The sequence below is a fragment of the Salvelinus fontinalis genome, chromosome 26, assembly GCF_029448725.1.
Source record: "Salvelinus fontinalis isolate EN_2023a chromosome 26, ASM2944872v1, whole genome shotgun sequence".
Taxonomy (NCBI): domain Eukaryota; kingdom Metazoa; phylum Chordata; class Actinopteri; order Salmoniformes; family Salmonidae; genus Salvelinus; species Salvelinus fontinalis.
This window is the reverse complement of record NC_074690.1, coordinates 14,868,829-14,893,193: the sequence shown is the minus strand read 5'-3', so window position 1 is coordinate 14,893,193 and position 24,365 is coordinate 14,868,829. Positions and strand designations below refer to the sequence as shown.

Below are 24,365 nucleotides of genomic sequence, written 5' to 3'. Positions count from 1 at the left end.
GTAGATTGGTGTAAAAAAAAAAAACTTCACCCACAACTGTGTATCAAATTGTTGTCTTTATAACTAAGAGTCAGACGAGCATAGTGGGTTTTACAAAACGGAGTGATTTGTTGCGCAGCAACGCACCTGGTGCCATTTCGTACAGAGAGATCTGCGATTACACGGGTAAGTGTGCATGTTTATAACGGTTAGCTGTGGGTTAGCCGAGAGTTTAGCTAACTAGCATGCAGTTCGCTCCTACTAGAATTTCCCCCTTTCATCTGTACTAATAGTATCAACTTTGACCTCTTCCATGTGTGATTCATCTCATCCTAACATGTGTAATGTTATGGAGCATCCTTGCGCCCCGCCCAAGAGTTGACTAGTCTTCTCCCCAACATTGAAGCTACCAGACAAGGTATTACTCAGAAGTAGTAAACTAGCATGCTGGCCAAGTGTTAGCCAATAGATGTCCCATATCTATTGACATGGACCTAGTTGGATGTATGATCTGCAGGTTTGCTGCTCATTGAGTTGACAGATTTGACTAATAGAGTCATTTGTTTGTTTAAATTTTAGGAAAGGTCATTGCGTTGGACACCTGAACCAGTTCCTCACTGCAGTACCCAATCTTCATCTTCAGTACCCTAGGTGAGCTGTAATCTCTTACTTCTTGAGCAGCTTATCGAACCATTGGCATAGTTGATAACATTAAAACACTGTGGCTTTCTCTTCTCTCCTCTGCACTGATCTGAGATCACAGGATAGGTGATAGTATTTACTTTCACCTGTCCAGTTAATTCAAGCTAGTGCAGATGAAGACCGTAGCCCAGATGAAGAGGGAGTCACTTTAGGCTATTGGGATGTGTTTCTATTCTGTGTCAACTAACTCTGAGTTGGGGGCCCTGTTTCCAACCCATGTTCCCATCTTCTCGCCCTAGTCACGTGACAGGCATGTTCTTTCACACGTTAACCATCTTGGGCCATGACATCAAGCCAGTGTTTGTGTTTGATGGGAAGCCTCCAGAGGAGAAAAGGGCTGTGTTGAGTGGCACTCTTAGAATTACAGCCGAAACCATAGCTACCTACCTCACAAAATGGCACCCTCACAAGTAGTGCCATACAGTACTTATGGTATAATTTCCCGACACATCCCATAAAATCCCTGTTTCGTTCCAGCTGGAGAAGAGCGCACAGGCTAGAGCTCCCCCAGTTGTTCAGGAACAGGTAAGAGAACATTTGGAATTCAATCACTGCGCATATCAGGGGTCTATTTACTAGGAACCAAACTGAAGCCAACAGAAGCAAACATAATGGAATGGGGCTCGACCTATCTGAATTTGTCCAATAGAAACTCGTTTTCATTGCAAAATGTTTTCCGTTTAGAGTGAACGGTTGCAGTTGAAAAGTTTTTTGTGAACAGTTGATTTTATTGGATCGCATCAAGGCAATACAATCGATAAATAACAATACCCGACTTAACAACCCCTCCCATCCCCATCAAACCCCTGGCGGCCCCACCAAATCCCCAACCTCGCACAACACATAATATAAAAAACCAAAAACATACAGATAACAATAAAATATATCACAGCCAAGAATGTTTTGCAACTATGTGCTTCATTCTTGGTTTAAATGAATATACCCAAGTTTTCCGTCTTCCTGTATTGGACTTTTGACCTGTCTCTCTGTGTCTTTGTAGTGTGTCCTCAGACATGTGAGTTCCTGAAGCTTATGGGTGTGTCCATCATCCAGGTCAGTGTGCCAATCCTCAATGTAGCATGCTAACCCTGAACACACCCAGTTGACTTGAACACACACTAACCACCGCACAATGACATGTCTCCCAGCCCCCTCTATCTCACTCTCTCACTCTCTCAAGGCACTTGGGGATGGCGAGGAGCCCACCTGGTGAAACGGGGCACAGTAGACGTGGTGGCATCAGAAGACATGGGCACTGCCCTTTGGTGGCAATGTCCTGATCCGCCAGCTCATCCTTTGAGTCAATAACCATGTCTATACTGCTGTGGGCTTCTCCAATAGAAAAAAAGCTTTAGGACTGAGTGGCTTTCCAAGCACTTTGTGGCAAAGTATTTGTAAAAGAAGGCTATACAATTTACATTTAATTGATTTATTGGTTGAGTTATTGAAATGACTGATGGCCACTTTTCTCTGTCGAATTCTTCCTCTCCTCACAGTGAAGTAATTGGATACTCTCTACCCAAGCTGCTAGACATTCTGAAGATTACACATGAAGAGGTAAGACCACCCACAGCTTTTGTAATGAATGAGTCCTAGGCCTTCGTTACATGGTCCTAGGCCTTCGTTACATGGTCCTAGGCCTTCGTTACATGGTCCTAGACCTTCATTACATGGTCATAGGCCTTCGTTACATGGTCATAGGCCTTCATTACATGGTCATAAGCTTCATGTATATATAAGCACACTATGTCCTTTGTATTGTAAGACATACAACATCATTATTTACTTGTCTCTCAAGTATGATCTCGCAACTATTGTACTTTAAAAATGCTCCCATACTCATTAACACCCCTTCTCTTTATCCTCCTAATGTCTGTCAGTTTGTGGACTTGTGTATCTTGTTAGGCTGTGACTACTGCGATAAGATTGCAGGCCTTGGCCCCAAGAGAGCGCTGACTCTGATCCAGCAGCACCGGACTATAGAGAACGTAGTACTGGACTATAGAGAACGTAGTACTGGACTATAGAGAACGTAGTACTGGACTATAGAGAACGTAGTACTGGACTATAGAGAACGTAGTACTGGACTATAGAGAACGTAGTACTGGACTATAGAGAACGTAGTACTGGACTATAGAGAACGTAGTACTGGACTATAGAGAATGTAGTACTGAACATCAACAGAAAGGTATGTTTCCTCCCTGACCACTGCTCATATTACTACAATACAATTGACTTGGAGATTTTGGTGCCAATGCGTTTGCAGAAGTCTTTTTTATAAATCCGGATTAAACATACTATTAAACCAATAATCAATGTAATTTGTTCCCACTTCACATACGATGAACATATATTAACTAATAGTTATTTAATTTTTCACCTCAGACCTCAACTCCTATGCTATGTCCGTGGACTGTACCTAGAATAACACTCTCTAACCCTTCCTCCTCCATAACCACCCTGTCCCACTGTTCTGGCAGTACCAGGACGCCACCCTGACCGAGCCCCCTGACCTGGACTGAGCCGGATGAGGAGGCCCTGGTTCCGGTTTCTGTGCCATGATAAACACGTCAAGTACTGTTCTGGTCCTGTAAAACCCCCTTTGGAATTAGACCAGGGGTCATAATGTATCAAGCGTCTCAGAGTCAGAGTACTGATCTAGGATCAGGTCCTCCCTGTCCATGTAATCTTCTTCATTGTGTTCTAAAAGCTAAAACTGAGACGTTTTTTTTTATATGTGACCCCTTGGTGTGCACAACTCTAAATCATCTGGATCTTGCAGTGCATGTTTTATGTCCATGGTAGTAATCTAAAACGGTATTATTCCATATGTATGTGATATGTAGGGAGTACAGGGTACGCGGTCGAATGGCGAAATTCCGTGAGCGGAGAGGGTGGGCGACAAGGCAGCAGGACGGAGCAGACAAACCCGCATGGAAGAATTCTTCCGCGTTTTGCGGAAAAGCCAGCAGGTCACTATTTTAATGATGTAACAGTATAACTTTAAACCGTCCCCTCGCGCGAACCAGGGACCCTCTGCACACATCACCAACAGTCACCCACGAAGCATAGTTACCCATCGCTCCACAAAAGCCACGGCCCTTGCAGAGCAAGGCGCAACACTACTTCTAGGTTTCAGAGCAAGTGACGTAACTGATTGAAACGCTACTAGCGCGTACCCGCTAACTAGCTGGCCATTTCACATCCGTTACACTGACACCTCACCTTTTTACGGTGGGAGTACCTGCTAAACTCTATATCTCATCATAAGGCCCAGAGCTCTGTATAAAGATGGCTATATATAGAACTTAATTAGGCATTTAATCGATGCCAAATGCTTCATATACTTATTGCTTTGGAGATCCCCAGACTGTATCAACCCTTTACATTGGTCCATTGTATCCAGAACAGCTAATGTGAACAGTATGAATTGTACAGCGATTTTCACAGTTTATAACCTCATCAGTGTAGGTATGCATTTTTATTGATTGATTGATCACCTTTCATGTATTTGGTTATATTGACTGTCTCTCTTGATACATTTTAAAAGTGTTGAAAACCATGTTTTCTTCTGGGTCGTGTTCAGTAGGCTCGAAACAGGTGAAAACGCTTTGAAATAGAGTGAAGGTACTACCTGAACTTGTCCAATAAGAGCACAGGTTTTCCTTCTCTGTTGCATGCATAATGATTCACTACCGTGTGCCCTACTGAACACGACCCTGTACTGCTGAACTGGGAGTAGCCTGGTTGCCTAACTCTTCCTGCATTCAACAACGTCACATTGCCTTTTTTGGCAAGATAATATTCCAAGATAACCGGGTTGGCTAAAGCAGAAACAGACTGGAATCCAGACTAAACTGAAAGTGCTGTGGCACCTAACACAGTTGATTCCAGGCTAAAATGAAAGTGATGTGGCACCTAACAGACTGGATTCCAGGCTAAACTGTAAGCGACGTGGCACCTAAATCGGCCAGTGTATTTCTAGTATGTATTTAGTCATTGTGTTGTCTGAAATACCAGCCTTATCTCTCCCCTTGTAGCCGGCTGAATCTTCCATCGCCGCCAAAGGAAAGAGAGTGAGTCCAAGTGACACTGTCCTCAGATGGTGCCTGGCAGTACTGCACATGCATCCTGACTAACCAGGGGCGAGTTCGCCGATTCTGTTACAAAACATTTCATAAACAAAAGCAAAAGGAATTAAATGGGGAAGGACATAACTTAATTTGTCCAATAGAAACTCTCGTTTTGCAACCGTTTGGACTAATGATTCCACCCCCAGCTGTCCGACAGTGAAGAGGATGCCCTAGACTGTTACCATGGTTACTCCAGTCGTTGAATAAAATGATATTTACACTTACCGATTGTACATACTGTTGTTCCTTTTGACGGTAGGAGGTGGAGATAAATCCACAGGAAAGTGTTTTTTACCTGACTTTTTGTGGTGCCGGTTGGTTCTGTCGATTGTATTTTCAACGTGATGCAAAATAAGTAAACAGTAACCGAGTGTTGTCGACCGAATAACGTTTCCTCGCAATCAGCTGGAAGTGCTTGCCATTCGGTTAGGCTCGGACATATTGTGTAAGTATTTTGTCACGTGTGAATTGCACCAGTATTGAAAATGCAAACGATATAACGTTACAGACCAGCATACTGAAGGTCGGGTTGATAACACTTCACTGGATATTTTGTCTCACATTCCTACCTGAAAAAGGACCACGAAGGTCTACCTGAGCAGATCAACTGATCTATACACTTATTTCACTTCCGAACAATTGAGCATAAACCGATTAGTGATTCGGGACAGCGACTACCTCAGGGTCATGTTCATTAGGCACCAAGCGGAAGAAAATGCACTGAAACGGGGACAGACTAACTGGGCATGTCCAGTAGGTAATTCTCATATTATTTGTTTTCCGTTTTAAAACCTTGTGTGCCCTAATGAACACGGCCCTGGCCAACTCCCAGTGAACGAGTAAACAGGATGAGCAGAGGCGGGGACTCATTGGCGAGAACTGTGCAACCACTGTCTGTGGGGCCTTGCTTGTTCCTTCAGCCAAAACAGGAGACGATTGATTTATACTGAGGGAAGGCAAATGGGTGGACACCTGCTACCCTCAACAGTGCCACATTCTAGGCAAATTACTTTCTTATCGTGATAAACTGACAGGATCATGTCAAAGTTGAGACCAAAACTCCAAATGATGCCTTTTGGAAGAGGATATTCTCTTAAGTCGTTGTTTTTACAAAACATAGTATGATGGTAAACATTGTATTTACTATTAAACTGTTATTCATCAATGTAATGTTGTCGAATGGTCAATGCTGCCCGCCAGTAGGTGTCAGTCACGCTCCGGTTAGCTGTCTAGTACACCTGTAAACCAACGAAGAAGAAATGTGTCCGTCCCACTAGACCTCTGCAAGGTGTCTGAACCACTGTTGTCGAGGCAAGACATCCCTGCCTAGCACTGGATAAACTTCTCCCACCTTTAGCAGCCCATTTTCTCAACTATGGCGACGAGTGCGAAGCGAAAACAAGAGGAGACGCATCTTAAGATGCTTCGGGAAATGACTAGCCAGCCCCAGAATAGGAAGTGCTTTGATTGCGACCAGCGCGGCCCGACTTATGCCAACATGACAGTGGGTTCCTTCGTCTGTACCACCTGTTCTGGCATCCTGTAAGTACTGTGTTGACCATTGTTATGCTTTTATGTGGGGTTGATTTTAAAGCAAGCTAAAGTCGTTCTTTATGCTGGTTTAGCTAATATTACTTATCAAGCTCCCCAACACCGCATGTAATGCTATCCAACGTTAGCTAAAGACTATTATTGGTTCGGCAGGGTCGCAAAGCCCGTACTTTGATGTAACGAGAGGTTTCAATTCCCAATCTTTAAAAGTTCAACTAAAGTATTGTTTGTGCCGAAAATAGTTGTCTCAAGGTTAGTGTGTGTGATGGTTGCTGATTAAAGGCGTATTTGCCGAGTGTGTCAAAACAGCACGTCACTGTACCGCCGGCGAAACTCTTGCCCAACCTCGGCTCTTTCCCAATCCAAGTTTATCTATACCATAAGGGTAGTTTGGGACATCCGTTGCTCACTCCTATAGTAGTTGTATATAGTATTGCCCTAGGCAGAAATGGTCGCATTTGTTGCTTGCCAAACACTTATAGAATACCTGAAGTGGGTCAAGTAATTCAAATGCATATAGTTTAGAGACCACAATAGGAAGGGACTACTGACAAAAGCACAACTGATGCGAAAACGGATCATCTCACTCCATATGTGAAGGCTAAGCACATTAAAGCATTTTAGCTGTGAGTGTATAGTCATGTTGTGTCTGGTCATTGTAAAATTATTGACACAGAATGCATACTCACCAATTGTTCCCCTCTGCTATCGTTACCCCCCCCCCCCCCCCCCACACACACACACACTCTAGAAGAGGCCTGAATCCCCCCCACAGAGTGAAGTCCATCTCTATGACCACCTTCACACTACAGGAAATTGAATTCTTACAGAAACACACCAACGAGGTACTGACATTAATTCATGTAATGTACTATGAAATGTGTTCTTCAAACCTAGTCCTGGGGATCCGGGGTGAATGCAGGCTTTTATTCCAGCCTAGCACTAACACATCGTATTCATTCAAAGGCATTGATGATTAGCTTAGTCAGGTGTGTTAGTATTGAGAATGAAATCCTGCTGACCCTGTGGGTCCCCAGGACCATTATTGAAGAACAGTGGATTATTGTCTTTGTGCATGTCTGTATCCTCATGTCTGCCTCCTCATGTCTGCCGTCTGAGTTTTTCTATCTCAAGGGAGTTTATTGGCATTTCTCTTTTTCCTTTCTCTCCCCCTTCCCCACACACTTTCTATCTAGGTTTGTAAATACATCTGGTTGGGGCTGTACGATGACAAGACATTAGTTGTTCCAGACTTCCGCGAACCACAGAAAGTAAAAGAATTCCTCCAGGAAAAATATGAGAAGAAAAGATGGTGAGGAGCTTCACTCTTTTGCTTTCTATCGAGTTAACGGAATATCTCAAAAAGTAGAGATCCTCCAGTTTCTATTGTGATATATTCAGGGGTGAAATTGGAGGAAAAATCACTCTCTAGAGAACTGCCTATGTAAAATCCTATGAAGTCATGAACAGCAACCCAGTTTTACATGTAAAAATTCTTACACCTTTGGAACTCAGTTCCAGCAATTCCCTGGATGTATTTTTCTTTATGCTTGTGTGCACACAGGTACGTCCCTCCAGACCAGGCGAGGACAGTAGCCATGGCCCAGGCCTCCAAGTCGGGCTCCTCAGCCAGCAGCACAACCAGCACCCCGGAGGTCCAGCCCCTGAAAACCCTGCAGCTCAACAAGACCCCCCCAACACGTCAGGTATTGCTTCTACCTGCTTAACATATTCTTTTTTTATTTTTTTTATTTAACCTTTATTTAACCAGGTTGTAAATGAGAACTTGTTCTCAACTTTCCTATTGCGATCTGGCCAAGATAAAGCAAAGCAGTTCGACACATACAACAACACAGAGTTACACATGGAGTAAAACAAAACATACAGTCAATAATACAGTAGAGAAATAAGTCTATATACAATGTGAGCAAATGAGGTGAGATAAGGGAGGTAAAGGCAACAAAAAAAAGGCCATGGTGGCGAAGTAAATACAATATAGCAAGTAAAACACTGGAATGGTAGATTTGCAGTGAAAGAATGTGCAAAGTAGTAATAGAAATAATGGGGTGCAAAGGAGCAAAAATAAATAAATACAGTAGGGGAAGAGGTAGTTGTTTGGGCTAAATTATAGATGGGCTATGTACAGGTGCAGTAATCTGTGAGCTGCTCTGACAGCTGGTGCTTAAAGCTAGTGAGGGAGATAAGTGTTTCCAGTTTCAGAGATTTTTGTAGTTCGTTCCAGTCATTGGCTGCAGAGAACTGGAAGGAGAGGTGGGCAAAGGAGGAATTGGCTTTGGGGGTGACCAGAAAGTTATACCTGCTGGAGCACGTGCTGCTATGGTGACCAGTGAGCTGAGATAAGGTGGGGATTTACCTAGCAGAGATTGTAGATAACCTGTAGCCAGTGGGTTTGGCGACGAGTATGAAGAGAGGGCCAACCAACGACAGCATACAGGTCGCAGTGGTGGGTGGTATATGGGGCTTTGGTGACAAAACAGATGGCACTGTGATAGACTGCATCCAGTTTGCTGAGTAGAGTGTTGGAGGCTATTTTGTAAATGACATCGCCGAAGTCGAGGATCGGTAGGATGGTCAGTTTTACGAGGATATGTTTGGCAGCATGAGTGAAGGATGCTTTGTTGCGAAATAGGAAGCCAATTCTAGATTTAACTTTGGATTGGAGATGTTTGATGTGAGTCTGGAAGGAGAGTTTACAGTCTAACCAGACACCTAGGTATTTGTAGTTGTCCACATATTCTAAGTCAGAACCGTACAGAGTAGTGATGCTGGACGGGCGGGCAGGTGCAGGCAGTGATCGGTTGAAGAGCATGCATTTAGTTTTACTTGTATTTAAGAGCAGTTGGAGGCCACGGAAGGAGAGTTGTATGGCATTGAAGCTCGTCTGGAGGGTTGTTAACAGTGTCCAAAGAAGGGCCAGAAGTATACAGAATGGTGTCGTCTGCGTAGAGGTGGATCAGAGACTCACCAGCAGCAAGAGCGACATCATTGATGTATACAGAGAAGAGAGTCGGCCCAAGAATTGAACCCTGTGGCACCCCCATAGAGACTGCCAGAGGCCCGGACAACAGGCCCTCCGATTTGACACACTGAACTCTATCAGAGAAGTAGTTGGTGAACCAGGCGAGGCAATCATTTGAGAAACCAACGCTATCGAGTCTGCCGATGAGGATGTGGTGATTGACAGAGTCGAAAGCCTTGGCCAGGTCAATGAATACGGCTGCACAGTATTGTTTCTTATCGATGGCGGTTGAGATATCGTTTAGGACCTTGAGCGTGGCTGAGGTGCACCCATGACCAGCTATGAAATATGGCATAATACATTTCAGGCTGATGTGCTTTTGAGTCATTTCCAAACAAATGATGAAATACATTTTAGGCTGATGCCCTTTTAGCCATTTCATAACTTGGTCTAGTCATATAAGTCAATGGGTGCATTTGAGTAGACGTTTGCCATGGCACCCTAGCAGCAGAGAGCTGTACATTTTTTTAATATTTTTGTAATTTGTATGGTATTTTTACCAACAATCTTTTTGTTTTAAGAATGAACAATTAATATAGCTAATATAATCAGAATCCACCACAACGTAAAGACTTGAAGCTGACTGAAGCTGTTTGAATAGCTAGCTAATGTTAGCTGGCTAGCTGTTTTGATACGAATGCCAGCTAGTGTCTGGAGGGTGAGGATGGAGAGAAGCCGAAAGCAAGACTACAAGACTACAGAGGTGTGCAGTGATGAGGCTCGTAGAGAGGACGTAGTTACAAGGCTGCTATTTAATTATTATTGAAACGTGGTGTGCTTTTGGTGCCACGTGACTGCCATAGCATCATCCAAGTGGGCGCTTAATTTTGGTAGCTAGCTACCTACCTTCTACGGAGTCCATGCACTACAGTGGCTTAGCTCAGACTTCATCTGACTGAGTTCTACTACGGAAAAGCCAGAGACAGTGAGACACCCTGAAGACATCACACTTCCTGCCTGTCTCTGGACTGTCTCTCCCTGCTTGACCACCTCCCTCAGATGACCACTCAAGCCATGAACTTTCTAATGACTGTCCATCTCATAACGTTGTGATGTTGTTTTTCTAAATTACCTATATTTTTTTGTGCTTTGAAGTGCAGGCACTTTAAGATTCTTTGAAAAGCACTATATACACGTTGATAAATTGTTATTAATTATTTCTCATGGTCTTTCTCTCCCTCCGCCAGTCCCCGATGGTGGTTCGCTCCGTGGCCCATCCCATAGTTCAGGAGAAGAAGATTGACCTCCTTACAGACCTGGGTGGAGACATCTTTGCCGCTCTGCCCTCTCAGGCTGCCAGCAACGCCAATTTTGCCAACTTTGCGAATTTCCCCAGCCAATCAGGTAATGAGCCAATCAGGTTTCCCTAGCCAACCAGGTTCCCCTAGACAATCTAGTAATGAGTGCGATTGGCCTTCACTCAAACTCCCAGGGGCAAATCCTAACTTCCATTTAGGTTGAATTTTCACTTGGTCATGCGTGGATGTTAATGGGAGACTAAGTGAAAATTGTATTTAAAGCAGCAATCAGCAGTGGAAACAATAACAGACTGTTGGACTATGGATGGACTGACCATCCATGATATCAAAAATGATAGTTTTAACCATGTTTAGAGGCTTTTTAGTGTTTGTTTACATTTACTTTGTTTACAAACATTGGAGTAAAACAAGCTTATATTTTGGGTTCTGACGAGGTACGACTGTTGAACTAAGCTCATGAGGCATTTCTAAGTTATATTTTTCAAGAATCAATGGGTACATTTAATTAATTAATTAGTCCAAAAATGTACACTGCTCAAAAAAATAAAGGGAACACTAAAATAACACATCCTAGATCTGAATGAATTAAATATTCTTATTAAATACTTTTTTCTTTACATAGTTGAATGTGCTGACAACAAAATCACACAAAAATGATCAATGGAAATCAAATTTATTAACCCATGGAGGTCTGGATTTGGAGTCACACTCAAAATTAAAGTGGAAAACCACACTACAGGCTGATCCAACTTTGATGTAATGTCCTTAAAACAAGTCAAAATGAGGCTCAGTAGTGTTTGTGGCCTCCACGTGCCTGTATGACCTCCCTACAACACCTGGGCATGCTCCTGATGAGGTGGCGGATGGTCTCTTGAGGGATCTCCTCCCAGACCTGGACTAAAGCATCCGCCAACTCCTGGACAGTCTGTGGTGCAACGTGGCGTTGGTGGATGGAGCGAGACATGATGTCCCAGATGTGCTCAATTGGATTCAGGTCTGGGGAACGGGCGGGCCAGTCCATAGCATCAATGCCTTCCTCTCGCAGGAACTGCTGACACACTCCAGCCACATGAGGTCTAGCATTGTCTTGCATTAGGAGGAACCCAGGGCCAACCGCACCAGCATATGGTCTCACAAGGGGTCTGAGGATCTCATCTCGGTACCTAATGGCAGTCAGGCTACTTCTGGCGAGCACATGGAGGGCTGTGCGGCCCCCCAAAGAAATGCCACCCCACACCATGTCTGACCCACCACCAAACCGGTCATGCTGGAGGATGTTGCAGGCAGCAGAACGTTCTCCACGGCGTCTCCAGACGCTGTCACATGTGCTCAGTGTGAACCTGCTTTCATCTCTGAAGAGCACAGGGCGCCAGTGGCGAATTTGCCAATCTTGGTGTTCTCTGGCGAATGCCAAACGTCCTGCACGGTGTTGGGCTGTAAGCACAACCCCCACCTGTGGACGTCGGGCCTTCATACCACCCTCATGGAGTCTGTACCACCCTCATGGAGCAGACACATGCACATTTGTGGCCTGCTGGAGGTCATTTTGCAGGGCTCTGGCAGTGCTCCTCCTTGCACAAAGGCGGAGGTAGCGGTCCTGCTGCTGGGTTGTTGCCCTCCTACGGCCTCCTCCACGTCTCCTGATGTACTGGCCTGTCTCCTGGTAGCGCCTCCATGCTCTGGACACTACGCTGACAGACACAGCAAACCTTCTTGCCACAGCTCGCATTGATGTGCCATCCTGGATGAGCTGCACTACCTGAGCCACTTGTGTGGGTTGTAGACTCCGTCTCATGCTACCACTAGAGTGAGAGCACCGCCAACATTCAAAAGTGACCAAAACATCAGTCAGGAAGCATAGGAACTGAGAAGTGGTCTGTGGTCACCACCTGCAGAACCACTCCTTTATTGGGGGGGTCTTGCTAATTGCCTATAATTTCCACCTTTTGTCTATTCTATTTGCACAACAGCATGTGAAATGTATTGTCAATCAGTGTTGCTTCCTAAGTGGACAGTTTGATTTCACAGAAGTGTGATTGACTTGGAGTTACATTGTGTTGTTTAAGTGTTCCCCTTATTTTTTTGAGCAGTGTATGTAGCAACTGCAGATTGACCCTTTTTAAGTTGGATTTAGACGTTGCCCAATATTAAGTAGATTTGAATGATTTGTCTTCAAGGAGTCAAAATGAAATAAATCTCGAGTTCAATGCAAATGAGGAGTTAAGAAGAGTAGTAAAACTGCCAATGTGCCTAAGCAGGTACACAAGTCATTATAACGTTGTTTGTATGTTAAATCATTGTCATTTGCTGCTCCTCCCATTGTCAGGGTTTTACCGTCACGCCATTCCTCATTCCTCACATTGTCAGGGTTTTGTGTTTCCTCCTCTGTGGTTTGCAGTGACTAAGGTTAACTCAAAAGCTGACTTTGCCAACTTTGAGGCGTTTGGCAACTCTGGAGTACCTCCGCATTTCAGGACCTCATCCCCCTCTCAGTCGTTTGCGTCAGGTACCGCCGGGTCCCATTCTCATACATACCCTCTCATTTACATGATTTAATTGCCACAGTGAATTATTGTAATGTTTGTTTGTGTCAATTAATCCCATAAGGGATGGGTTGCCTATTGACGGTTTGACACAAATGAAATGTCATTTAATTCATTATCTCTGTTCCAAGCCCAACAGGGGAACAGGTTAGCTTGTTTTTATCATACCATGTGTGCCTCTTTCTTTAGTGTGTGTGTTTGTATCCTTGTCCTTTCTCCTGTGTGTGAATGTGTGTATATTGACCCCTGTGTATGTCTCTCTCGCTCTCTGTAGGGCGAGGTGTCCCAGTGCCGTCAGTGGCTGGTGCTGTACCGGCCCAATCCCAGCTGGGCACGTCGGCAGAGGACCGCTACGCTGCTCTGGCTGAGCTGGACAACGTGTTGAGCTCCTCTGCCCCCACAGGGAGTAGTGTCCAGGGGTGAGAGACAGACACTACTCCAAAATTTGGCACTAAAAACACATTTTTAGCCTTTGCATCTCCTTAAATAAAAAAAATAAAAATGGTGGTTCAATGAGCTAAGAAATGTATTCATGTTCTGTATTTAAGTGAATCTAGGAATATGTTTGGCGCTGTGTTGGGAACCTTGCCTGCCCAGACTCAGCCAGTCTTGCCCAACATGCATGTGCAGCAAGGCTTTGGAGGTGAGTGGATTGTTACACCTACAGTATTTTCTGAAATGGTTGACTCTCAAACACAATGAAAGCATAATGTCATTTCCTGTTGTTATAGCCGTCTCGTCCAATAACCCATTTGTTGCTGCTGCCCCGGATATGGTCACCAACCCCTTCCAGACCAATGGTATCGCACCGGCCGCAGGTGTGTTTGTGTGAGCACATGAAAGTGCATACGTACATGCATATCAAGTGTGTGTTTGGGATTCAGCCAGTTGTCTCTCTTTGTCTGAAATAGTGTTTTGAAATCAGTAGATCCTGTACATTGAAAGGTTAGTTTGTGTTTACCACTGTGTTCATGTTACTCACTCCGCCCCTTCCCATCTCTCTGTGTATCTTAGCCTCGTTTGGCACAGGCTCTATGAGTATGCCTGCTGGCTTTGGGAATGCCTCCTCTTACTGCCTCCCAACCAGTTTTAGTGGGACGTTCCAGCAGCCCTTCCCTGGCCAGGCCCCCTGCCCTTACCCCCAGCCGGGGGCCTACCAACCCCAACAACCCAATGGTAAGTAGTGTAGTTTCAATCACAATATAGTTTGGCCATAACATTAAAGCTGTCATTTCCAAAACAATTTTTGTGCTGTGACTTTTCTTGTGACCCTACACTATAAACAAATATCATGTTTCTGGCTAGTATCCACTCTGCAACTAAATAGCCATCATTCCACTATTTGGGAAACTAATTGGTAAAGAGGCCATTAAGCCTTAATCAGTTTTTTTCTCTGCATTGACAGGTCCTGGTGGATATACAGTCTATGGACAGACCAAGCCCTCCATGACCCCCTTTGGGCAGCCCATGGCTGGTCCTGGGATGACCAATAACCCATTTATGGGGAGTATTTAATAGTGTGTATGTTTCCAGATCATGTCGAAGAATGTTTTGTGGTCTTTGATTTGTAATACAAGTGTGAAACACTTTGTGCCTGACTTTGACCAACAAAATGCAAGTCCGAACACATACAATTTACTTACACACATTCAACTTCTGCATGGGTCCAATGTAAAAACGCATCTGTGCGCCCCCTCTCTCTCTGCTAACCTCATGGATCAATGTTTGGAAGTCATGCTGATGGTCATGTATTTTACAATATTGATTAACCCTTTGTCTCCAACCAGGCGGGAGCCCCGGCAGGATCCTACCCCTCTGGAAGCTCCAACACCAACCCCTTCCTGTAGAACGCCTCCCTCCCCGTCGTCACCACCAGAGGGCAGCATGCAGCACCTATTCAATGTACCGGCTCAGTCACAGCTTGTGATGTGACAGTACATTTCTGAAACTTTGAATTCAAGATTTTCTTAACTATGTTTACGACACTATGAAGGACTATGGGATCGGGGACTGCCCTGGAACTATGCCCTGGGACTTATACGTTCTTTATACATATATTTTGTAGTTTATTATGTTTGACAGTTATTGTGCATGTCGGCATTTGTAATCACGTTTAAAATACATTATGTTATGTATAATTAGGACTTGACGTGAGCGGAGGACATTGTGCTGACGCCACTACAATGTTTCTACCAGTGGGTTTATATGATAACTAACATGGTTGTATACAACAAGTCTAGGAGGGAACTGAGGTGACAAAGATTTTCTCATCGGGAAACGATGACGATTAGATGTTGGTGAAGAATCAGGCTGGTGAACGAGGTAGCACCGATGGTCATATTCACTATCATTTAATGAATTCTGTGTTAAAGAAACAATCTATTGTGTAGTGGTTTCAATTGGCATGACGCCTCTGCCTGCAGTTATGGTGTTCGGGAAAGGGACTTTTATTTGGTGCATGATTAATACCACTATTACTTGGGGTGCAACCTGGGGTGCGTTCAGCAAAGTACAAGATTGTGGAGCAGGACCCCCCCCCCCCCCCAAAAAAAAAATCCTAGATTTTACCCAAAGAAATTAAGAAAGTTAAAGCTCACTTACTGCATTTATACAATTTATAAACTCTAAAATGCTATTTGAAGAACAGCAAAAACAAGCTTAAATGACCCCTGGCATTATCACAGTGGTTGCTGTAGCTTCATTCACCTCAGTCGGCCTACAAACACAGCCTATTAGCTATACGATTAGCCGCTACACATTAACTCACATTAACTCAGCACCGGGATTACAAACTAGAAATTAATACGTACAGAGGGATCTGTTAACAGAAAAAGTTTTTTTAGTAACAAAAGATAAACAACAACATTTTTGCTTTACATACATTTTCTTGTTGTTGCCGTTTTAAAGTAAATTTCCTGGAATTCTACAAATTTTGCCATGACTCATGCCATGTTAATAGGACACGTGCCCGGTTGGTAATTCAACCGTGATTACTACAAGTTTAGATAGCTGGCTAGACTAACGAGACCCATTTACCAATCCCAACATTTTTTAGTGATTGTCAGTGAGTGACATGAGGGAAACTGCTGATGCACTACCAAGTGTTTAAATTGCACCTTGTGTATTTTACTATTCTACCTAGCAACAGTAAGTGGAGACCCCGAGTAGGTTCGTACATTTTTTTTTTAAATAAATGTTTTGTTTTTTTAATTGTAAAGAATGACCGAGGTCCGGACCATTATACCTCAGTGTCCGGACCTCGGTGTCTTCATATGTAGCTACAGCCCTGCGCAGGTGTGTAAAAACACATGACAAGTTTGTATTTATTTGGAGAGATGGTTAACTTGTGCCCCCCCCCCCCCCCCCCCCCAATCACTTTTAATTAATGGAATTGTGTTACTCGCCATTACAGTAATACGTAAGTCAATGTGTACATATATAAATATGTATAAATATATTAAAGATTTTTAACTTAACTGCAGTTTGCGCTTGATTCTCATTTAGAATTTGAGGTTAAAATCTACAGTGAACAAAAATATAATCGCAACATGTAAAGTGTTGGTCCCATGTTTCGTGAGCTGAAATAAAAGATCCCAGTAGTGTTCCATATGCACAAAAAGCTTATTTCTCTAAAATGTTGTACACAAATTTGTTCACATCCCTGTTAGTGAGCATTTCTCCTTTGCCAAGATAATCTATCCACCTGACAGATGTGGCATATCAAGAAGCTGATTAAACAGCATGATCATTACACAAGTGCACCTTGTGCTGGGGCCAAAAGGACGCAAAAATATTACGTTTTGTCACACAACACAATGCCACAGATGTCTCAAGTTTTAAGGGAGTGCAGTTGGCATGCAGACTGCAGGAATGTCCACCAGAGCTGTTGCCAGATAATTGAATGTTCCTTTCTCTACCATAAGCTGCCTCAAATGTCATTTTAGAGAATTTGGCAGTATGTAGAACCGGCCTCATAACCACAGACCACGTATGGTGTGTTGGCGAGCGGTTTGCTGATGTCAACATTGTGAACAGAGTGCCCCATGGTGGGGTTATGGTATGGGCAGGCATAAACTATGGACAACGAGCACAATGCATTTGCATGAGATCCTGGGGCCCATTGTCATGCCTTTCATCCGCCGGCATCACCTCATGTTTCGGGATGATAATGCACGGTCCCATGTCGCAAGGATCTGTACACAATTCCTGGAAGCTGAAAATGTCCCTGTTCTTCCATGGCCTGCAAACTCACCAGACATGTCACCCATTGAGCATGTTTGGGATGCTCTAGAGTCTAGATCGACGTGTACGACAGTGTGTTCAGGTTCCTGCCAATATTCAACAACTTTGCACAGCCATTGACGAGTGGGACAACATTACACAGGCCACAATCAACAGCCTGATCAACTCTATGGTGGTCACACCAGATACTGACTGGTTTTCTGATCCACGCCCCTACCTTTTTTTCTCTGTATTTCCAGTCATATGAAATCCAAAGATTGGGGCCTAATGAATTTATTTCAATTGACTGATTTCCTTATATGATCTGTAACTCAGTAAAATTGTGTTCACTATAGCTCTTTATGAGGAAATGTTTTCATTGACTCAAGTACCAGGAAAACATAGCTTTTCATTTATACACAGCTGCAAAAGTGACTTCAAAACCAAGAGGATGTTGTACATTTTTGCATTTGTTACATTGTAGCATGATGCGGCAGGAAGGAATGTCGCAGCAGGAGGGGTTTCGTTACATTCTAGCACGGTGGAAATGAACTTAACGAACCATTTCGTTGCCATGGCAACACAAACCAAGCGTCCAAAATGTCGACTTTGCTGGGGGAAAGTTTATTTGAAGTCAGTGGTCAAGGCCCTGCACCCAATAAAGACTTCTTCCAATTTTCTGTTACCAAGACAGAGGTAAATATTTTCGTGTTATGTCCTCCCTAAAATGTAAAGTACTTAGAACATTTTTTTCTTAGACATTTCTAAGCTAGCCATTTACTGCCTTGCCCTTTCAATCTCTAACGCTACAGTAATCTTTCAATCTTAGTTTAGCCAACGCGTTAGCTAGCTATAATAACGTACATGTCAGTAACGTTAGACACATAACAATATAATCTAGTAGTAGCTTGCTCGGCTAACTAACAAATAAGGCTATGCCAGAAAGCTGGCAACAAATAGTTAAAGTAAATAGCACTCGTAACAAATAATCAGCAAAGCAATTTAGCTAGCTAAATTGTTTTAAGTAAATACTGTAATACCACTTGCTCTGCAATACTCATATTTTCAGGTTATTTGGAGATGGTGGAAGATTTCTTTGAGAAGAGATGGTAGGAACACAAAGCCAGGAGAACTGAGGGAGTCTCACAATGACTACTTGGATGACAGCCTGCTTCAGAGTAAGGTGCCCAGTGTAGCCCTCAGCCCACCTGCTCAACTTACAGCCCAACAGCTCACTAATAGCAAGATAGATAATATCGTAAATGCCCAAAATAACCCTATGCCCTCGAATGAAGCGAATTACCTTGCTAAAAATGACTGCTTTGATTGTAACCCAATCAACCCCTAATTAAATGATACTATTCCAAGCGGCTAAGTCAGCAGTTCCCACATGATTTAGGTTCACAGTTGTGTTAGAAGGGTAGTTTCTAGGAGGGCAGAGGTCGTAGAGGCAATGGCCTAGGGCTCTCCAACCCTGTTCCTGGAGCGATAACCTCCTGTAGGTTTTCACTCCAAACCTGACACTGGAGAGCTACTGTCCTGTAGGTTAACTCCAACCCTGTTCCTGGAGAGAATCTCAAAACCCATTGGAGATGGTCAGAGGGGAGGGAGCTCTGACTTTCTCATCCAATGGGGTTTGAGAAGGAGAGGGGACGTGAGGAGTCAAGGAAATGCAATTGAGATTCTCCCATGGTCTACTGCCCTTGTAACGGACTTTTGCTAGGTTGGGCACAGCACAAAAAAAAGTTAAGCAACGTCCCCATTGGTGGGCATGAGGCTAAGTGACTCTGTTGACAGGTGCTGTCTGTGTGATCAAGTAGAGGCTGCAGAGGGGAGGACGGCTCATAATAATGGCTGGAATGGAGTCAGTGGAATGGTATCAAACACATCAACGACATGGTTTACATGTGGTTGATACCATTCCGTTGACTCCATTCCAGCCATTATTATGAGCCATCCTCCACTCAGCAGCCTCCACTGGTGTGATGGTTTCCTAGGTCAGGTGAGTGTGGTGTTTGGCCCCAGGATCCTTCAGTACAGCCAGGCACTATGTCAGGGCCACTATGACTACCTGGAGCGTCTGCCCGATCCCCTGCTTCTCCACATCCTGACCCATCTGGAACTGGAGGACGTGGCACGGCTTGGACACACCTCACACAGGTTCAGGAAGGTGAATGGACCCACTCAGTCTGTGTGAGACTCGGTGCATGCATGTACTGTAGACAGTGTTACTGCCTATTTATTTGATTTTTTTTACCATTATTTAACTAGGCAAGTCAGTTAAGAAAAATTCTTATTTACAATGACGGCCTACCCCGGGCAAACCCTCCCCTAATCCTGACGACGCTGGGCCAATTGTGAGCCCCCCTATGTGACCCCCGATCACGGTCGGTTATGATACAGCCCGGGATCAAACCCTGTGATGTAGACTGCATACTGCCTTTGATGTAGACTGTATACTGCCTATGATGTAGACATTGTACTGCCTATGATGTAGACTGTATACTGCCTATGATGTAGACTGTATACTGCCTATGATGTAGACAGTGTACTGCCTATGGTGTAGACTGTATACTGCCTATGATGTAGACAGTGTACTGCCTATGATGTAGACAGTGTACTGCCTATGATGTAGACTGTATACTGCCTATGATGTAGACAGTGTACTGCCTATGATGTAGACAGTGTACTGCCTATGATGTATACTGTATACTGCCTATGATGTAGACTGTATACTGCCTTTGATGTAGACTGTATACTGCCTATGATGTAGACAGTGTACTGCCTATGAAGTAGACTGTATACTGCCTATGATGTAGACTGTATACTGCCTATGATGTAGACTGTATACTGCCTATGATGTAGACAGTGTACTGCCTATGATGTAGACTGTATACTGCCTATGATGTAGACAGTGTACTGCCTATGATGTAGACAGTGTACTGCCTATGATGTAGACAGTGTACTGCCTATGATGTAGACAGTGTACTGCCTATGATGTAGACAGTGTACTGCCTATGATGTAGACAGTGTACTGCCTATGATGTAGACAGTGTACTGCCTATGATGTAGACAGTGTACTGCCTATGATGTAGACAGTGTACTGCCTATGATGTAGACAGTGTACTGCCTATGATGTAGACAGTGTACTGCCTATGATGTAGACTGTATACTGCCTATGATGTAGACAGTGTACTGCCTATGATGTAGACTGTATACTGCCTATGATGTAGACTGTATACTGCCTATGATGTAGACAGTGTACTGCCTATGATGTATACTGTATGTGAATCCTTTTGTAACTACATGGATATATCTGACTGTAATTATGTGTTTTCCATATTCATATTTCCATATTCTGTTGGTTTATTTTCTGTAGTGAATCTGTTGTTTTTGTTTGTGGTTTAAACCCCTGGTGAGTTAACTGACTGAATGATTGACCACAAACTCTGGTCTAGGTCCCTAACCACTGTTCCCTGTGTGTCTGTCAGCTGTGTCGTTCGGAGGAGTTCTGGGAGCAAGCGGTGCGCGGCCACTGCGGCACCGTGTCGGCCGAGGTGGAGGCCCTGGCCCTGGAGTTGGGCTGGAAGAGCGTCTTCTTCACCAGCAAGCTGCAGCTGCAGAAACAGATCAGCCGCAGGAGGAAGAGGAGCCAGAAGCTACTCTGTACAGACCCGGAGCGCTATGATATAGACACAATGGTGGAGCGCAGTGAGGACCCAGAGAGCCGCGCTGCAGATATAGAGCCAGGTTCTGAGTCGGACCCTGGGCCGGAGCAGCTCTGTACAGACATGCAGCTCTGTGGGGTGATTGCGGGCCAGGGTCGTGATGTGGCACAGGGGGACTGGAGCTCTGATTCAGGGAGCTCACTGAAATGACGTTTGTTTTATCTTTACACTCTAAATAGGATCCTTGAGGTTTCCATGCAGAGGAATAGAGGACGGCTTGATCTCGGGTGGAGACAGTGCAAGTCGTTTTTGATACAAATATGATGACTGTTGAATGTTTGTTGAATTCATGTTAGTTATGCTTCTTGTCTTTCAATCAGTACAGTGGCTGTGTTTTGTTGGAAGACAGTTTGTCTCATAGACTGTTGCCTGGCAGCAAAGGATGTTGTGGCAATGGCTGGAGATGTTAATATTTTAACCTGCTGTTGCGTTGTGTTGTACATGTGCCATAATCTTTTTCCTTATACATTTTTGCACGAGCAGGACAATACCATCCAGTGGAATGATTCTGGGGGGGCATGTTTGGTAAAAATAAAAGGATTAAAACCTGCCAGCTGTGTTCTCATAACAAATGTCTTCCTATTTGATATTGTTTTGTAAATATATATTATGTATTTTTACAATGTTTAAAATATAACAATATTTTAAACATGCTCATGACTTAAACCTACAGTATATTCTATATTAAATCCTTATCTCAGCTAAATAACTTGAGGACCAAAGGGTTCAATCATTTTAACATCCTTCTAGTTAATAATAGGGAACGTGTTCAGTCTGATCTCCACTCATGGACCTTCACAGTCACTAGCGACACACCCTCCTGGTGCAGGTCAGATGTCCACACACACACACTCAGCACAGCACACACACCTAGGAGCACAATAAATTGCTCCACCTACTGTTAAATATAGAATTTTGCTATGCTGAGAGGCAGGTGTTGACTCTCAGAACAGTCTATTCCACTAAACCCACGGATTAGGAGGTAGTCGATAAAGAATCGAACTAAATGCATGGCGGTGGTGACACGTGACAGAAAATACAAGGCAAAGATATAGAAGGTCACAGTTACCTGAAGCTAAGGGCTAACAGCCACAGTAGAGACACCCATACTGTAGATGTTGGCACCAATAACTTGGTTTTCCGAATTCTTGGTTTTGCAAATTCCAAATTTAGTTTTCACCCGTGACCTGCCAGAATCAGCAGAAGCGATGTCCAATGACTCCAACTATGATGTGGCAGTGGAACAGAATACAGGTAAGATTTGGCCATTTTTTCTGCTGTTTTTCCTCCCTGTAATTTTTCTTTCATCTCAACCTATGAGTTTGCTCTATCTTGGGTTTACAGTCATTGTATTGTCATTGACGTCCTATGTGGTTTATCAAAGTATCCAAATAATCTCACTCATGCCTTTATGTGGTTTAACTTCACATGTTATTTCTCAGGGTTTCTGTGTCTTTCCTCTACTCAGGCCTTTTAAATGCTACTATATCTGGGGATGACGTAGGGCTGCTGGACACAGTGAAAGTGTGTGTCCACGGGGGCATCTTCCTGACCACCTTCTTCTTTACCTACCTCATTGTGGTGACAGTGTTCCACACAGCCGAGCTCCGCCGCAATGTCCGCTTCGTTCTGCTGTTCCAGCACTGTGCCTGTGTGACCAGCTTCAACGGCGTGGGCACCGTCCTGCACGGCCGCCGCGCCCTCCGCGTGCCCATCAACCGCCTTACCTGCTGGGTCCTTTTTGACTTTCAGGTGGCTCTAGGCCGTGGCATTGGCATCACCCTCACCCTCATGGCCATCAACACCTGTCTGTCCATCCTGAGGCCGCTCCACTACCCAACGCTAGTGCGTCGCATTCGGTCTTCCGTCATGGTGCTGGCTTGGTTCTGTTCACTGTCCTGGCCTGCACCCAGTCCTCTTGGGCCTATAGGTTGGAGCTGGACCCCGTGTGCTCCACCACGCTGGAGAGTCCCACATCTCGGTTCAGCAGCCTGGCACTGGTGGTGTTATTGATACGTGCTCATCTACATGGAGGGCTGCCGGGGGGGCATTTCTCCCGCTCCAACAGCAGCGGGTGCCGCACCATCCCGATCCACATGCTACAGATGATCCTGTACCTGCTCCCTCTGGTGCCTCTGGTGCCCATCATCACCAGGTGGAAGCACAATATGGCCGCCACAGTGACCAACTTCGTGGTGTTCCTAGTGGGGCAGGCACTCAGCCCCGTGGTGTACGGCTTGCGTTGCCGGGAACTCCGGGAGCAGCTTTCCCGCTTCCTCCCCTGCTGGACAAAAGTTTTCCAAACCTGCACCACAGACCGCTCTAGTACAGAGACCCCCACTCAGCACTGGAACTGCAATGATCTCCAGAACCGCGACTAGTACAGGGACTGTAACCAGCGCAAAGACCACACTCAGCATTGGAACCTGTGCTACAATAAAGACTAAAGCCAGTATGGAGTCTGCTTCAAGTGAAGGACCTGGAATAAACCTAGAGAACACAGCAAATACAGAAACCACAGTATGCACATCGACCAATATAGAGAATGAAGCCAGTGGACTGACTGAAAATAGTATAGAGACTGAAGCCAGTGATGTAACTGAAACTGACTGAAACTAGTATAGAGACTGAAGCCAGTGGACTGACTGAAACTAATATAGAGACAAGTGAAGTGCAATCGTATGAGGACATGATGATTACTGAACCCGCTGTAGACAGTGGTGGCGATTGAACATGTAGAATCGTCGGGAAAAGAACAGATAAAATGTAAAACACTTCTTGGTTAATGTTTGGTTTTCACATTGTATTTGGTATTGCGTGTTGTCTGATTTAGACCTGGGTTCAACTATATCCGTATTCAAGTATTTGTTATTTAAATAGTCGTTTTATGACCACTTTCCAATATTCCACTTCTCTTTGTCAAAAGAACCGGTGGAAATGGATAGTAGCGTTACATGTAGAATATGTAACAATACTGACCACTTTAAGATGTTGATTGATGATATTTCATAATATTTCACCACTACTTTCCCTTAGTCAGACCATCCAAAAATCCTCACTAAAAACAAAACAAATTATATAAAAGTTTCTCACTAATCCCACCCGGAATTGTGCCAATTACAAAAAGTAGGAGAACAGATTTAGCCATCTACTTCGGATATCACAAAAAATGTACTAGAAAATTCCAAGAATCTTCAAACAATATAAAG

General features: G+C 44.2%; 3 protein-coding genes across 12 annotated transcripts; all 3 read left to right on the top strand.

Annotated features, from left to right (window-relative positions):
- The first annotated feature begins 31 nt into the window (after positions 1-31).
- Positions 32-16,569, top strand: LOC129823703 (arf-GAP domain and FG repeat-containing protein 1-like). 10 transcript variants are annotated; one of them, XM_055882628.1, is made up of 19 exons: positions 193-397; positions 559-630; positions 1,159-1,206; positions 1,682-1,734; positions 1,862-2,069; positions 2,178-2,238; positions 2,562-3,653; positions 4,722-6,356; positions 7,117-7,210; positions 7,562-7,677; positions 7,930-8,071; positions 10,593-10,749; positions 13,063-13,170; positions 13,482-13,626; positions 13,756-13,850; positions 13,939-14,025; positions 14,222-14,383; positions 14,613-14,711; positions 14,996-16,569. In XM_055882628.1, exons 8-19 carry the CDS (start codon positions 6,190-6,192, stop codon positions 15,052-15,054), a joined length of 1,431 nt encoding a protein of 476 aa, XP_055738603.1. In that variant the 5' UTR covers positions 193-397; positions 559-630; positions 1,159-1,206; positions 1,682-1,734; positions 1,862-2,069; positions 2,178-2,238; positions 2,562-3,653; positions 4,722-6,189; the 3' UTR covers positions 15,055-16,569. The 10 variants fall into 10 exon arrangements, with proteins under 10 accessions (XP_055738598.1, XP_055738599.1, XP_055738603.1 ...); XM_055882623.1 differs by adding an exon at positions 32-165 and having other exon boundaries at positions 335-397; positions 1,862-3,653; XM_055882627.1 differs by having other exon boundaries at positions 1,862-2,869; positions 3,162-3,653.
- A 6-nt stretch (positions 16,570-16,575) lies between these two features.
- Positions 16,576-21,701, top strand: fbxo36b (F-box protein 36b). The gene is made up of 4 exons (XM_055882638.1): positions 16,576-18,124; positions 18,498-18,606; positions 19,426-19,598; positions 20,920-21,701. The coding sequence occupies exons 1-4, from the start codon at positions 18,029-18,031 to the stop codon at positions 21,304-21,306; spliced, it is 765 nt and encodes a 254-aa protein (XP_055738613.1). The 5' UTR covers positions 16,576-18,028; the 3' UTR covers positions 21,307-21,701.
- Positions 21,702-22,364: 663 nt separating this feature from the next.
- Positions 22,365-23,537, top strand: LOC129824579 (uncharacterized). Its single transcript, XM_055884271.1, has 3 exons — positions 22,365-22,410; positions 22,625-23,039; positions 23,087-23,537. Exons 1-3 carry the CDS (start codon positions 22,365-22,367, stop codon positions 23,535-23,537), a joined length of 912 nt encoding a protein of 303 aa, XP_055740246.1.
- Positions 23,538-24,365: the final 828 nt, after the last annotated feature.